Here is a 16,224-nt window from a genome sequence, read left to right as displayed (position 1 = left end):
TATTTTTCGCTTTATAAGACGCAGCAGACCACAAGACGCACCTAGTTTTTGGAGGAGGAAAACAAGAAAAAAATTATTCTGAATCTCAGAAGCCAGAACAGCTGCGCAGTGAAAGCAGCGATCCCTCTTGCTGTTCTGGCTTCTGGGATAGCTGCGCAGCCTGCATTCGCTCCATAAGACGCACACACATTTCCCCTTACTTTTTAGGAGGGAAAAAGTGATTCATAGAGCAAAAAATATGGTAAATGGTATTTCCGTGCGCTGCTCTGGTTTCGCCAGAAGCGGCTTAGTCATGCTGGCCACATGACCCGGAAAAACTGTCTGTGGACAAATGCTGGCTCCCTCTACCAATAAAGCGAGATGAGCGCCGCAACCCCAGAGTCGTTCGCGACTGGACTTAACTGTCACCTTTACCTTTTTAGTTTACTTAGCCTGTAAAATTCAGGTTTTCTTGGCCTAAAAAGACAGAGGGGCGTTCCTGATTCTCTCTCCCCCTCCCACCCAGGTTACCTGCCCCCAGAATCCTGTTTGTTGTGTGGTTTGGAGCCCCCATTGCTACACTGCCCCGCTTGTGCCCAGTCTCTGTGCCCAGACTGTGACCGCCTCTTCCACAAGCACCCCTCGCGGACCCATCACTGCCGGGTGCCCATGAAGGAGCAAGCATGGCGTAGCCCCCCGGCACCCAGGTTAGCACAATCGACCCCCCGCTTTGACTCCACTTCTGCCTTTCCATCTTTCTACCCCCAAGCTGTGTTCACAAAGGCAAACGATTTGGCCCCTTTCCTGGGACGGTTTTACTCGGGGTGGACATTTCCTGCTTCTGTTCTGCTCGCTTCATGAGGAGGAAATGGTATTGGACGTCTTGGGGTGTCCTAAAATCGCTTTGTGTTTCCTTGACCGTTTCCCTCACGGTTCTGAAATATAATAATAATAATAATAATAATAATAATAATAATAATAATAATAATTTATACCCTGTCCTCAGGGCTCAGGGAGGCTAACACCAATAGAATTACAATAAAACATAATGGGGGCGGGGGGGGACACAAACAAACTAGTTTATTAAAATACGGGTTAAAATATAATTTAAAAAGCAGCCTCATTTTAATAGTAGCCCATAAATCAAATAGTCCACTCCCAAAAGGTGCTTTTTGGCTTAGAAGATGTGGTCGTCCGGGTCCCGTCAACGCCCATTCCTGCAGAATGTGCGCATGTAGTTGAAAAATAGCCTTGAAATGAACCTTGCTTAGTTTTGCCCGGAAAAACAAGATTTCTCCCAGCATCATGCAGGGTTTCCTTGGAAACAGGCTTCTTTATTAGACATGCTCTGAAGGAGAAGTGAGGCTGTTTCCTGCTTGGCAGGGGGTTGGACTCAATGGCCCTTGTGGTCTCTTCCAACTCTATGATTCTACTCTGGCCACATGGCTAAGGAGCAGAGAAGAGGAACGGTTTACCTTACTTCCCTTAGACAACAGTAGTTGTCCTGTTAAGTCTGTGCCCAGTCTCTGTGCCCAGATTGTTAAGTCTGCAATAAATACTTTAAACAGAACTGGAACGGGATGTCCAGGGGTCATTTGCCTTTACCTTTACCTTATTCCCATGTGGGAATTTGCCCACAGATGAGCTGAACTATGAAATAATAATAATATATTTAGTACTCATACCCCACCCATCTGGCTGGGTTTCCCCAACCACTCTTGGCGGCTTCCAATAGAGTATTAAAAACACGATAAAACATCAAACATTAAAAATTTCCCTAAACAGAGCTGCCTTCAGATGCCTTCTAAAAGTCAAATAGTTGTTTTTATTTCCTTGACATCTGAGGGAAGGGTGTTTCACAGTGCGGGTGCCACCACTGAGAAGGCCCTCTGCCTGGTTCCCTGTAACCTCACTTCTCGTAGGGAGGGAACTGCCAGAAGGCCCTTGGAGCTGGACCTCAGTGTCCAGACTGAACGATGGGGGTGGAGACGCTTCTTCAGGTATAAGAAGATTCTGGAAGACTTTCTGTGCAACTCTGCTGACTCAAAAGGAACAAATTGCATCAATAGTTTACAGGGCTGGCCTGAGGCATTTTGCCCCCACCAGGGCAAAACAGAAAACGGCGCCATCCCCTGAGGCGACTTGTTGGATCATTTTTTAATTTGCGGGCCGGCCTCCATATGTTTCGCTCGCTGCTGACCAGCGTTTCTCTTTAAAAAAAAAAAAGGTTTTTTATTCAAAATTAAAACAAGACATATTATCCAATAACATGTCATCCTTGTTTTTCCCCCATTTTTCCTCCCACCCACAAAAAACCCACCTACCCCCACCCCCCAACGTCCCTCAGTTCCAGTCTTTGGTTTCTCTGAGATTGCTGTTTTCTGCATGTTACAAAGTTGTATAGCTCCTCAAACTATTCCGCTGATTATTATCAATGAAAGGTTGGTGAATGTTTATTCAAAACCAGCCAAGGAGTCCAGTTCGCTTTGTTGCGTCTTCAGATACTTTGTAAAGGGTTCCCATTCATCTTTAAAGTCACAGTTATCCTTGTCCCGTAGCTTATATGTCAGTTTTGCCAGTCCATCAATTTTTCTTGCCATGATTCTTTAGTTAGGGTTTCTTCCGTCTTCCATCCTTGTGCTACCAGAACTCTCGCGGCTGTTGTCGCATGCATGAAGATGTTTTTCAGCTTTTTTTGGCAGGTCTTTCCCTACAATCCCCAACAAAAATGCCTCACCAGCGCTTCTCTATTGCCTCGGTTTCCGCTCTCTTTTCAGCGTGACCCTGGTGACCTCCGACGCCAGCTCCCTGAGGCCTCCGACGGAGCCCCTGATGCCGCCCTGGCACAGCCTGACCACTCAGCGGCTCCCTTGGTGCTGCGCCGCCTGCCGCATGAACAACGACGCTCGCTCCGTCCTGTGCGTGGCCTGCGACCGGCCCCGCGGCTGCAAAACGCCCGTCAACCCCTCGCCCGAGGACGAGCCGGCCAGCTTGGGGCAGCTGGCACGGGGACGCTGGGCCTGCCAGTCGTGCACCTTCGAGAACGAGCCAGCCACGGTCCTGTGCGCCATGTGCGACAGACCCCGCCTGGCCGGGAAGCCCGGGACGGGAGACGCAAAGCCCCTCATCGCCTGGGGGAAAGAGCCGGGGCCACAACAGCAAGACGTAAGTGGGCGATTTGGGATTCCTTTTTTTAAAAAAAATATTTTTTTATTCAATTCAATTCAAAATCCTACCATTAAAAACCACTAAGTCTCTTTATCATGGCCCATTCTTTCTTCATGGACAGCTCTTAAAAATATATATATTTTTTATTATTTTCGTTATACATACTTTTACAATGCAGTACAGTAAATCACATAAATACTTTAGCTCTGCCGAGCTTGCAGCTTCCCTCCATCCCTTCAGCGAGTATCTCTTATTTTCTTATATCGCGTATTCTATTTACCGTATTTTTCGCTCTATAACACGCACCAGACCATAACACGCACGTAGTTTTTAGAGGAGGAATATCCGTAGGCATGCCACCCATTGACATCCCCTCCATAACACGCACAGACATTTCCCCTTACTTTTTAGGAGGAAAAAAGTGAGTGTTATGGTGCAAAAAATACGGTATTTAACCTTATATATGCCATACATTGTAAGAGCTATTTCAGTCCTGGCAGTGTCTTTAAAGTTTTACAGTTGTCTATTATATACACCATAAATTTCCTCCTACAAAAGGAGTTGCTGGGGGTTGGACTAGATGCCTCTGGGGTTCCCAGCTCTACGATTCTTTTATTCCTTCCCCTCCAGGCCTCTGGTTGGCAGTGCGAGCACTGCACCTTCTGGAACAAGTGCCCCGGGCGGGTATGCGAGATGTGCAACTGCACCAGCCAGCGAGGGGGCCCCGAGCCCTCGCGGCCCCACACCAAGCTGGAGAAGGAAGAGGACGAAAGGTCGAGGAAGGGGACGGCGGAGGTCAAAGCCGATCTGAGGAGTCTGCGGAAGGCTCTGCCCATCTCCCAGGAGGAGGCGGAGCAGCGGAGGCAGGAGAAACTGCGGGAGGACGGGCAGAAGATGGTGGCCATGATTCGGGTGAGAATTTGCCGGGGGGGGGGGAAATCATCTGACTGTCCACAGGCAATCAGGTTTGCAATGGGTGGCTGGGTCAAGTGGACCTGCAGAACTCCCTGCCTGTCCCTCTCCTCAGGCCACACCCCTCACTACCCTTATTTACATGTGATGCTCCGCCCACTTTTGCCCCCGGCTCCCAGGAAGAAGGGAACTTCCCCCCAGGCTGAAAATAAGGCTTCTCCACTCCCTGTGGGTTAAACCACAGAGCCTAGACTTGCCAATCAGGAGGTCGGCGGTTCGAATCCCCGCAACGGGGTGAGCTCCCGTTGCTCGGTCCCTGCTCCTGCCAACCTAGCAGTTCGAAAGCACATCAGACGCCAGACTTTAAGACTCTATGGCTGCATGGAGAAAATGGTTCTGGCACTGCACAGTTCAATATCCCACACAGTGTAATGGTGGATGCTGTCGGACGGGTAAAGTAGCCGTGATCGCTGTAATATAGTTTTATAAATGGCCATCATAACCAGGGCTTGAAATTTTCTCACTTGAATTTAAACATCCAGTAATTTACTTTCAGCTTTCAAGTTTCCTGCTTGGCAGGGGGTTGGACTCGATGGCCCTTGTGGTCTCTTCCAACTCTATGATTCTATGATTCTAAGTGCAAGTAGATAAATAGGTACCACTGCTGCGGGAAGGTAAACGGCGTTTCTGTGTGCTGCTCTGGTTCGCCAGAAGCGGTTTAGTCATGCTGGCCACATGACCCGGAAGCTGGACGCCGGCTCCCTCGGCCAGTAAAGCGAGATGAGCGCCGCAACCCCAGAGTCGGTCACGACTGGCCCTAATGGTCAGGGGTCCCTTTACCTTTACCCCTACTCCTGGTTTAGATGGTCTAAATGTCGGCATCCCAGACCAAAATGCTTCTACATCTCTATTCTAATTCTAAAATGGCATTCTGCATTTTCAGCTTGAAAACGGCGGATTATTTTTACACCATGGTGCGTTTGAGTGGGGAGCAGGGAGGGTGTATTCTAAAAAGCCGTGTTTAATTACACACACATACACACACACACACACACACAGAGAGAGAGAGAGAGAGAGAGAGAGAGAGAATAATTCAGAGTGCTTTTTGAGGGACTTTTTGGTACAAGGCAAAGTAGTTTTGTGTGTGTGTGTGTATGTGTGTGTGTGTATTTTCAGCTGAGGAATTGGGACGCGGGTGGCGCTGTGGGTAAAACCTCAGCGCCTAGGACTTGATAATCGCATGGCCGGCGGTTCGAATCCCCGCGGCGGGGTGAGCTCCCGTCGTCTGGTCCCAGCTCCTGCCCACCTAGCAGTTCGAAAGCACCCTTAAGTGCAAGTAGACAAATAGGTACCGCTTTATAGCGGGAAGGTAAACGGCGTTCCGTGTGCTGCACTGGTGCCGGTTCGCCAGAGCAGCTTCGTCACGCTGGCCACGTGACCTGGAAGTGTCTGCGGACAGTGCTGGCTCCCGGCCTCTAGAGTAAGATGAGCGCACAACCCTAGAGTCTGTCAAGACTGGCCCGTACGGGCAGGGGTACCTTTACCTTTACCTTACACCAAATGGGGGTTCTGCGTGTGTGTCCCTCTTTCAGCTGAGACCCCCAAGGTGGCAATTGGGGGCACCACAGTGCTCTCAGACCCCCTTGTTTGCCCATCAAAGTCCAAGGACCTTTATTTATTCAGATTTTTTGTGTGGACATAGTTGTTCATTTGAGGAGGGGCAGTTGCCTCATTCCCCCCGCCTTGATTTACTTATTTTGAAGCGTTTTACTTGCGAGGTGGGCTTGTTTCTGAGCATCGTCAGTTTTCCTTCTGCAAAATGTGCATGTCTTAGGTTTCCCCTGGGGCCTAAAAGCTTTGGGAACCTCCTTCCTTTTCAGCATTTTCTGTTAGCGTGACCGAATTTGGGGCAGGGAGGAGGAGAGATCAGAATTGCAGGGGGGGCTGCGGAGACCCCTTTTTCTGGCACAAGTATCAGGCCTGCCTTCTCCCTCCTGAGTCGTCCTCCTGACCCGGCCGAGAGAGTTGCCGACCAGCTTGAAAAGCCCCTTGCTTGGATTTGACCCAGGCTTGGACCTCCTGCTCTTTTGGACCTGGGCCTCGAACCCTTCCTTCCTTTTCCCCGCAGGAAGCGGAAAAAGTTGGCGTGGCCCCTGAATTGGTGGCGGCCGCCTTGCGCTACTCTGGGGCGGAGCTTCCCCTGGCATGGCTGAATTCGGAGCTCCCCGGGGTGCTGGAAGGCGTGGCTGAGCTGGCCACACAGCGAGGCGAGCAGGAGCCCGGCGGAGGCCTGGGGGTCTTGACCCGCCAGGAAGTCCAAGCGGCCTGGACAGAGAGCCTGGGCGACGTGGACGAAGCCGTCAGCCGATGCCTCAGCGCACGGCGCAGGAAGGTCAGCCGGGACGGGACGGGCCTCTAGAGAAAGGGGTTGTGTTGTAGGGGGGAAATATTTTGGGAGAACACACAGCATGGGCTGTCGAGGGTCGTTCCAGGAAGTGGGTGGAGCTTGGAAAATGGGGGCGGACTTAAAGGATGGTCTGGGAAGTGGGCGGGGCCAGGTCAGCCAATCAGGATAGGTTCTGGAGAAAGGGGAGGTGCTTGTGAATTGGGGGAATGGGAGGAGATGATGGACTTTTTGGAGCTGGCCGACCCGACTGGAAGAATCCGCGAACAGAAAGAGGAGGAACATCAAGAAGAATGGAAGAAATTCAAGGATGATTTAGCTAGATATTCCAAGATAATATAAGCAGAATTACTTGTCAGTACCAAACTGGCCTAGGAGTAAGATATGTTGAATTGTATAACATTATGGATTGGAAACATTAAGAAAAGAAAGAAAGATGTTAATTGAATAAGTTAATTTTATTGGAAAACTGCTACAATGAGTTCTATGGAAACTCAGCTGGGGGGGATTCGAGGAAGTGATTTAATAATGGTAATTAAATTGGGATTTTAGCAGGTAGGATATATGTTTGTTCTTTGTCTTTTCTATATTGTATTGTTTTTCTTTTATGTTTGTTATAAATTTGGAAAATTAATAAAATATTTGGGGGAGGAAGAGGGGGGAATGGGAGGGGCCTATATTTTGTGGGTGGAGCCTCGGGGCAGAATTCGCACCTGAGCCAATGTCTGGAAGAAGTTGGGGAGGCCCGGAGAAATGGAGAGAGAGGAGAGGGCAGTGAAGGAGCCTGAGATTCATTAAGAATAGGAACAATTTACGGGTGAGAAAGGAAAGAGGGAGGGAAACTGTGCTGAGTTTGGAAAGGGAACAGCCTGCTGGGCTGGAAGGGGCAGGGATGTGCTTGAGGCATTAATGCTTGAGGGATAATGCTTTATTTGAGCTCCCTCAATCTCAGTCCCTGGGTGTGCCCCTCCAGAAAAAAAAATAGTAAAAGAGCTCCTCTGAGCATATGCAGAGTGCTTTTGGAAGCCGAGCTCTGCACTGTGGGCCACCGGAAGGGTGGGATCTGGCTGAATATGCCCTTTTCCCCTGCAGTTGCGGGAGCTGAAGGCGCTGGGCTTTGAGGAGCGTGGCCCCGTGCTGCAGGCCCTGTACCAAAACAACGGGGATCTGTGGCGAGCCTTGACGCAGCTGCAGTGCCAGCGGTTGGAGCCCTTTCTTCAGCGCATGTGGGAATACGAAGACCCTCCCTTCGACTTCCACAGCCCCGACCGACAGGTGAGAGAGAGAGAGAGATTAAGTCAGGAATGCCCAAACGTTTTCCAAAGAGGGCCAGATTTGAAGAAGTGAACATGCGTGAGGGCTGACCGCAGATGTTTAGCTTTTTTTTTACAATTTTACTTCAAAGTTGTTGAGCTTATTTTAGGATTGAAGTTGCTTCAATCCCCAGCACATATATTCTTCATCATCAACCTTTATTGCGGTCTAGAGACCCAACAAATAATTATAAAGCAATACACAAGTCATACAGCCTACCTCAAGGTTAAACAAGCATTTTGTTCAGAATATAGGGATCATTGGTTCTTGCAACCACTGATAAAAACTTTGCCACTGCTAATGTTCTGGCATTTGTCCGGTCTTCCAATAGGAACCTGACATAGTGAGCCTCTGATTTTCCCGGGGGAGGCACCAGCAAGGGTACTATCAGTTCAGCCCTGGCTTGCTTATATTGTGCAACAAAATATGTTTTATGGAATCAATGTCTTGAGCACACGAGCAAAGTCTGTCCTGGCAGGGAACTCCTCTCAACCTGCCATCCAACACTGCAGAAGGAAAGACGTTTAGCCTGGCTTTGGTGAAAAGCCTTCGATAATTTGGTACTGTCACGTTTTTAATGTAAGATGTTAACTTAAAGACATGCCCATATTGCACTCCTACTGCCTGCGGACTACAGACTGTGTGTGATTGAGATCGCAAGTCACTGTGTCCATTGTCCCATAATCTTTGCTTTAACGTCTTTAGGGCGCCTTCATAACCCAGGTAATATAGTTGGGGGGGGTGACAGACCAATAGAGGTGGCTTTTTTAGCCATGGTTTTGTGTGCATATTTTGCCACAGGGGCCAGATTAAATCGACTGGCAGTCCGGTTTAGGCCCCCAAAATGGACTTTGGACATGCCTGGATTAAGGTCTTTCGGAGGTGGCTGGAGGGGGGACGCCGCCATTATCCTTCCTGTTGCGCTGTCTAACTCGTTCTCCTCCTTTCAGGCTCTCCTCCGCCGCCTGCTGGCCTCCCTTTCCCTGCCCAGCTGGGGCCGAGCGGAGCTGGTGGTCTCCTTGATGCTTGAGCAGCCCAGCGAAGGAGGATGGGAGCTGGCGGACATCGTGGAGGCCGTCAAGGCCTCGCCTAGCCGGGACTTCATCAGGCGTCTCTTGAGCTGGGAGTGTGCCGTCTGCAGCCTGGCCTTGCCCCGGAACAAGGTACGAGACGCAGCTCCTTTGCTGGGTCCGGGGAGAAGGTTCACTCGCTCATCCTGCAGCTCAGTCGGTGTTGCTCTTTAGGAATTACAGTGGTACCTTGGTTCTCAAACTTAATCCGTTCCGGAAGTCCGTTCCAAAACCAGGGCACGCTTTCCCATCGAAAGTAATGCAAAATGGATTAATCCTTTCCAGACTTAAACCCCTAAAACAGCAACTTAACATGAATTTTGCTATCTAACGAGACCATTGATCCATAAAATGAAAGCAATAATCAATGTAAAGGTAAAGGTAAAGGTACCCCTGCCCGTACGGGCCAGTCTTGACAGACTCTGGGGTTGTGCGCCCATCTCACTCAAGAGGCCAGGGGCCAGCGCTGTCCGGAGACACTTCCGGGTCACGTGGCCAGCGTGACATCGCTGCTCTGGCGAGCCAGAGCTACACACGGAAACGCCGTTTACCTTCCCGCTGGTAAGCGGTCCCTATTTATCTACTTGCACCCGGAGGTGCTTTCGAACTGCTAGGTTGGCAGGCGCTGGGACCGAGCAGCGGGAGCGCACCCCGCCGCAGGGATTCGAACCGCCGACCTTTCGATCAGCAAGTCCTAGGCGCTGAGGCTTTAACCCACAGCGCCACCTGCGTCCCTAATAATCAATGTACTGTACTATCAAATAAATAAGACAGTACAGTGGTACCTCGGGTTAAGAACTTAATTCGTTCTGGAGGTCCGTTCTTAACCTGAAACTGTTCTTAACCTGAGGTACCACTTTAGATAATGGGGCCTACTGCTGCCGCCGCACGATTTCTGTTCTCATCCTGAAGCAAAGTTCTTAACCCGAGGTACTATTTCTGGGTTAGCGGAGTCTGTAACCTGAAGCGTCTGTAACCCAAGGTACCACTGTATTGTAGATAATAAAAATAATAAAGAAATAAGTTTCTTACCAGCACTGATGATAGTCATTGTTTGGAAGGGAGGCTTTTATCCATTTCTGCAGTCACACAATCAACCAATGAGGTTCCACGCAGTCCCAACAACAAATGAACCGAAAAAGCCTCAAAAACAGAAACACAAAATAAATAGCATAAACAAAAGCACCTAACGTAATCCATTCCAGAAGTCCATTTGAGTTGGGTTGGAATAAACGACAGACGAGGGGTGGTGTCATCTGGGAGGCATCCTCTCGAGCATGTCTCGAGGAGTCTCTTTTATTGAATATTACAGCATTGCTACATATGTGCTCGTTGCTGATTGGTTAACACAAGTACACAGCAAGTACAAGGCAAAGGTTACATATAGGTATTAATCACTGATAGATTAAAGGCTGAGAAAGGGAACACAGAACTAGACAGGCATGAAAACGTCCTAATTAAATAAAAACTGGTGATTAATAGAACAAGACCTAAAACAATTACTTAATGATTGATAATGTAAGACTTAAAAGGACATATCAATCACATTCCATAGATGTGATCAACTATGCATTAAGAACAGGTCAGAATGCCATGTTTGTATGAACTAAGTGTGAGCTTGAACATTCTAGGGTGATGAGAAAATGTCTCAAACTAGAACGGTTTGTACAGAAGCAGAAACATTCCTACAGAGGCAAAACCTTCCTACACATTTGACTTCCGAAATGCCCCAAAACCCAGGCTCAGCTTCTGATTGGTGCAGGCGCCCCAGAAACAATAGCCAACAGCCGCATTGGACGTTCGGCTTCTGAAAAACATTCGAAAACCGGAACGCTTACTTCCAGGTTTTCGGCGTTTGAGAACCAAGGTACCACTGTATTCCAGAGTCTGAAATACAGAGCACAAAATAGAGTTGGTATACGATCACAGAGCATCAGAACCTTGATTACATCTTAATAGCAAAGCTTGTCGTAATTGCGGCTTAATAGCAGCCTGGCTCTGGTTGGGAACTCAAAGGGACCAAAAAAATCGGTGTGGTTTTCAAAGGTTCAGTCCGGCATCTTGCGTCCGGTTGTGTCCTAGCATAAACTAAAACCTCCTTGGATCTCCGGAACCGCCATGCAAAATTTGGTTATGGTACCTTAAGAGGTGTTCAGATACAGAGAGAGACAGACTTTCCAAAATACCGTGAAATATAAGAATCGCTCTTCAAACTATGATGGCTAACCAGACCTACTGTCATGCAGGCGTAAAGAAAAGCTCACCTTTATATTGGCAATTTGTGAATCCTTTTATAACAGTAAGGTAAAGCTGAATCATTATCATCTCTCTCTCTTACGTTCCAGCTTAGTTATAATTAATGCAACAGCCTGCAATAGATTTTGGATAAACTTGCATTTATGTCATCAAAGTAGTGCAGTTTTTGCAATGGCTATCAAAGGAGATCACATGCAAACAACTGCTATTTTTTTTTATATAAAAAAGCATATTTGGATAGAAATTAAACAGTTGTTCTCAAAACCTTGGTTGCTGATTAATTTGTACCTTCTGGTATGTGTCTTTGGAATGTAATGGGATTTTATATTTGGCTCTAGTTTAGGAGACCTTGAGTTTTAAAAATCCTCCCAACTGGCTTATCTGTGGAGGCAGAATTTTCTGTCTGGCATTAACTGTTTCTCTTTAGGTCAACTAGCCTGAGACATTCTTATTTTTGCAGAAATAAAAGCTGCACCTTTGTTTGTGTGGATCATCTGCTCTGAGATGATCTCCCATTGCCCGTGCCAAGTGAGCGGGGGAGTCAGTTGCAGCTGCAGTATTTCATTTTAATTGGATTGGTCTGTTTAAGTCTGGTATAATTGACTTATGTAGGGCAACTGGGAAATTCTTTGGTGCTTTTGGAGGGGGTTGGGGGTCTTAATTTTCAGCCACGTTACTTAAATTCGTCGAATTTGTCCTGTTTAGTTAATTTTCATTTGCAGTATTTTGCCTCCTGGGGCTCGGAGGATATTTCGTTTACTTCTTTACTATGTTTGTTATTAATTTTCCTTGTATTTTTCCAACTGGATTTTGCGTGCAGCGGTTATTTTTATCCTAAAGAGGATGGCGCTCTGTTTAGTTGTCGGTCATGTTTTGTAGAAAGCAGAAATTCCCTGGCTTTTCTTGGGTACTGTTTCCTGTTTAACCTGTGCTGTAAACCGCTAGAGGTTTGTTTGAACGTAAGCAGTATATAAATTGCCCGTGAATAATGCTAAATATTAGTCTCATAAGCACATAGAAAGAGCCTTCAGGATCAGGCCAATGGCCCATCTGGCCCAGCATCCTGTTCTCCCATTGGCAAACAAGATGCCCCAATGGGAAGGATTGATCCTGAATTCAACAGTGCACCCGCCCCTCCTCTGGCCTTCAGCAACAGGAATTCAAAAGCATTGCTGCCTCTAACCAGTGCCGGATTTACCTATAAGCTAAACAAGCTATAGCTTAGGGCCCCACTCTCTTGGGGCCCCCAAAAGATGTACAGTGGTGCCTCGCAAGACGAAATTAATTCGTTCCGCGAGTCTCTTCGTCTAGCGGTTTTTTCGTCTTGCGAAACAAGCCCATTAGCGGCTTAGCGGCTATTAAAGGCTTAGCGGCTTAGAAAAAGGTGGGAAAAGGGGGAAAACTCGCAAGACTCGCAAGACGTTTTCGTCTTGCGAAGCAAGCCCATAGGGAAATTCGTCTTGCAAAGCACCTCAAAAGACGGAAAACTCTTTCGTCTAGCGAGTTTATCGTCTTGCAAGGCATTCGTCTTGCGGGGCACCACTGTAAAGGAAAAAAAACCTGGATGTACATTTCCAAAATATAAGATAAAAAACAAATAAAATAAAACCTACATACAGCAACAGTGTTTTGTGTTGTGGAGGCTCCTATGATGTAAGTCATGGGTCCCGCTTGCTAGCCTGCTCCCTAAAACACCACTGGTTTGCTGCTATTATTTCATGTTATAGCAAGACTAGATTATAAATCTTTGTAAAATCTGTTTTGAAAGGAACTTTTGTTTTTGCCAAATGCCAATGTGTTTGCATTATTAAGTTTGTTATGAATAAAAAATCATTTTAAGTTAGAGATTAATAATTATTTCACTATTAATACACTTATTCTTAATTGTATTTGACTATTAATATACTTCTTAATTGTATTTCAGTTCAACAATTACTTTGATAGAATACCGTATTTTTCGCCCTGTAGGACGCACTTTTTCCCCTCCAAAAATGAAGGGGAAATGTGGGTGCGTCGTATGGGGCAAATACAGGCTTTCGCTAAAGCCTGGAGAGCGAGAGGCGTCGGGGCGCACCGACCCCTCTCGCTCTCCAGGCTTCAGGAAGCCCTGCGCAACCCTCTGGAGCCCGACGCGAAGCCGCGCTAGGCTCCCGAGGGTTGCGCAGAGCTGCCTGAATTCCGAAGCCTCGGGCGTGCTGAAGAGCGTGCCCGGGCTTCGCACAGCTGTCCGCAAGCCTGGGGAGACCGGCGCGGCTCCCCAAGCTTGCGGATAGCAGGCTGTTCTTGGGGCTGGGGTCAGGGGAAGCTCGGGCTTCCCCCACGCCAGCCCCGTGCCTGGGGGGAAATAATTTTTTTTCTTTATTTCCCTCCCCAAAAAACTAGGTGCGTCCTATAGGGCGGTGCATCCTATGGGGCGAAAAATACGGTACATATTTTGTTATGTGCAGATGGCTTGAGATACCTATAAGGTCCATAAATGACCATATAGCATGTATTCAACCCAAAAAACAGTGACAGTTTGTTGTTGACAAAGGACAGCTGGACATATAAAGGCCCCATTACCTTCAGTAGTTTAGGGTCTCATCAAACCTAAATGCGGCCCTGCCTCTAGCTATGGAATCAGAGCACAGCCATCGTAGCTAATAGCCATCGATAGCCCTCTTCCCCTCCAGGATTTTTGCCCAGTCCTCTTTTAAAGCCGTCCAAATCGGTGGCCACCCCTGTCTCCTGTGGCAGAGAGTTCTGCAGTTTAACTAAACACTTGCGTCAAGAAGTAATTTCTTGTTTTTGTTTAAAATATAATTTTTATTAACAGGCCAATCAAATCACATTAATTCCAAATCACATTATCGGTCCCGAGTCTTCCTTCATTCACATTCGTGGGATGCACATGGTAGAGTCTCACTCAGCCAGGCTGTTCTTGTGTGTGTGTTTTCAGATGCAGTCGCTGACGTCGTGCGAGTGCACAATTTGCCCGGAATGCTTTGCCCTGCACTTCACCATCGCTGTGAAGGAAAAGCACATCACAGACTTGGTCTGTCCGGCCTGCTCAGAGCCTGAGATCAGCGACGAAGGGGAGCTCATCAACTACTTCTCCACCCTTGATATCCAGGCATGTCCTCTCTGCGCACTCCTACCTCCTAGATTGTTGTTGGTGTTTAGTCATTTAGTCGTGTCCAACTCTTCGTGACCCCCTGGACCAGAGCATGCCAGGCCCTCCTGTCTTCCACTGCCTCCCGCAGTTTGGTCAAACATGAGTCTCCCCTTCTCCTTGCGCCCTCCATCTTTCCCAGCATCAGGGTCTTTTCCAGGGAGTCTTCTCTTCTCATGAGGTGGCCAAAGTCTTGGAGCCTCAGCTTCAGGATCTGTCCTCCCAGTGAGCACTCAGGGCTGATTTCCTTCAGAATGGAGAGGTTTGCAGCCCACGGGACTCTCCAGAGTCTCCTCCAGCACCAGAATTCAAAAGCATCAATTCTTTGACGATCAGCCTTCTTTATGGTCCAGCTGGAGCAGGAACCGGCAGGCCACTCCAGTATCCCTGCCAAGAAAACTCCATGGACAAAGACAACAGGCATCCTAGATACATTCCCCAAATGCCAAATTTCCACTCCCTGCTAACGTCTCCTTCTCCGTAGAAACGCAGCCTACGTTTTAACAAATGGCGACGTCCCTTTTAACAGGTCCTTGGTGCCCCTTTTAATTTCAATTTTTTAAAGCAGGGAGGGAGGAAAAGTGTAGATTGAACTGGAGGTGTACCTGACCTTTTCTCACTTGCCAGCCCTCCTTTTCGTGTAAGGGTTGGGCCCAGCTAGGAGAGGGAGTCTACAAGGACCTTCCTTCCAGCCCTCCTCTAGGGGGGAAATAGTTTCCATGTACAGAATCAGGGACGCGGGTGGCGCTGTGGGTTAAACCACAGAGCCTAGCAGCCTGCACCTCTCCTCAGGCCACACCCCTCACACCCTTATTTACATGCGATGCTCCGCCCACTTTTGCCCCAGGCACCCAGGAAGAAGGGAACTTTCCCCCCAGGCTGAAAATAAGGCTTCTCCACTTGCTGTGGGTTAAACCACAGAGCTTGCCAATCAGAAGGTCGGCGGTTCGAATCCCCGTGACGGAGTTAGCTCCCGTTGCTCAGTCCCTGCTCCTGCCAACCTAGCAGTTCAAAAGCACGTCAAAGTGCAAGTAGATGAATAGGTACCGCTCCGGCGGGAAGGTAAACGGCGTTTCCGTGCGCTGCTCTGGTTCGCCAGAAGCGGCTTAGTCATGCTGGCCACATGACCCGGAAGCTGTACGCCGGCTCCCTTTGCCAATAAAGCGAGATGAGCGCCGCAACCCCAGAGTCGGTCACGACTGGACCTAATGGTCAGGGGTCCCTTTACCCTTTACCTTTACAGAATCAGACCATTGGCCCACCCTCCTCACTACCTACCACACAGAGTGAATGTCAAAACAGAAAGAATTTTATTGGGGAGAAGAGTTGGCCAAAGGAAGAGAAAGGGAGGGCTGTAAACATAGACTAGGAAATAAAAATTGTATAGCCAATCCAACAATCCAACCCCATTTGTCTGTTTCCCATATTCTGCTTCCTTTACCTCCCCACAGCTACGCAGTTGCCTGGACCCCGAGACCTATGAGCTCTTCAACAAGAAGCTGATGGAGCGCGTTCTCATGCGCGATTCCAAGTTTCAGTGGTGCACGCATGTGAGTAAAGGACGGTTTGGGGGAGGGGAAGAGTTTATCAGGGAGGGAGAGGCTGGATGTAAAAAAGGGCCTCCTCCCGAAAGACAAACGATGAATCGTCTGGAAATGAGCCAACGTGTTTCATATATAAAAAGTCTGCTGCCTTGATCACACTCTAGCACGACTGAGAGACGAGGTGGGGCTTTAGAGGTGCCTTAAGGGAGATGTGATATCCCTGAAAACCTGCCCCACTCCCCACCCTGCAAGTTCATTTTTGTGCATTTAGGTCTCGCCCACCTCTGAGGTGCTGAAGATGATGCTCTCGGCTATTCTTGGTTACAAGAATCTGCCTAACACCGAGCGAGGCCTTTGAGCCGCCTAGCTCAGAATTGCCAGCACTGGCTGCCAGCACCTCTCCAGGATTTGGGTCAGGGTGTATCT

The 16,224-nt window shown here is 48.4% G+C and overlaps 1 protein-coding gene and 1 long non-coding RNA gene across 3 annotated transcripts in view; one reads left to right on the top strand and one right to left on the bottom strand.

Moving 5' to 3' along the window:
- Positions 1 to 16,224, top strand: part of RNF31 (ring finger protein 31) — a 40,370-nt gene that overhangs the window by 12,142 nt on the left and 12,004 nt on the right. For both annotated transcript variants that reach the window (XM_083706580.1, XM_083706581.1), the window contains exons 7-14: positions 506 to 686; positions 2,757 to 3,144; positions 3,778 to 4,059; positions 6,188 to 6,451; positions 7,556 to 7,738; positions 8,728 to 8,940; positions 14,042 to 14,215; positions 15,706 to 15,804. In XM_083706580.1, the coding sequence (XP_083562706.1) occupies positions 506 to 686; positions 2,757 to 3,144; positions 3,778 to 4,059; positions 6,188 to 6,451; positions 7,556 to 7,738; positions 8,728 to 8,940; positions 14,042 to 14,215; positions 15,706 to 15,804 (1,784 nt within the window). The remainder of the gene's footprint in view (positions 1 to 505; positions 687 to 2,756; positions 3,145 to 3,777; positions 4,060 to 6,187; positions 6,452 to 7,555; positions 7,739 to 8,727; positions 8,941 to 14,041; positions 14,216 to 15,705; positions 15,805 to 16,224) is intronic.
- On the bottom strand, positions 1,059 to 1,775 carry LOC310829125. Its single transcript, XR_014557170.1, has 3 exons — positions 1,539 to 1,775; positions 1,413 to 1,505; positions 1,059 to 1,351 (listed from the first exon to the last, which is right to left on the bottom strand). It is a non-coding gene; the product is annotated as an uncharacterized lncRNA (long non-coding RNA).

The sequence above is a fragment of the Podarcis gaigeae genome, assembly GCF_964106915.1.
Source record: "Podarcis gaigeae genome assembly, chromosome: 13".
Lineage (NCBI taxonomy): Eukaryota > Metazoa > Chordata > Lepidosauria > Squamata > Lacertidae > Podarcis > Podarcis gaigeae.
The sequence above is the reverse complement of the archived record's forward strand: the minus strand, read 5'-3'. Positions and strand labels throughout refer to the sequence as shown.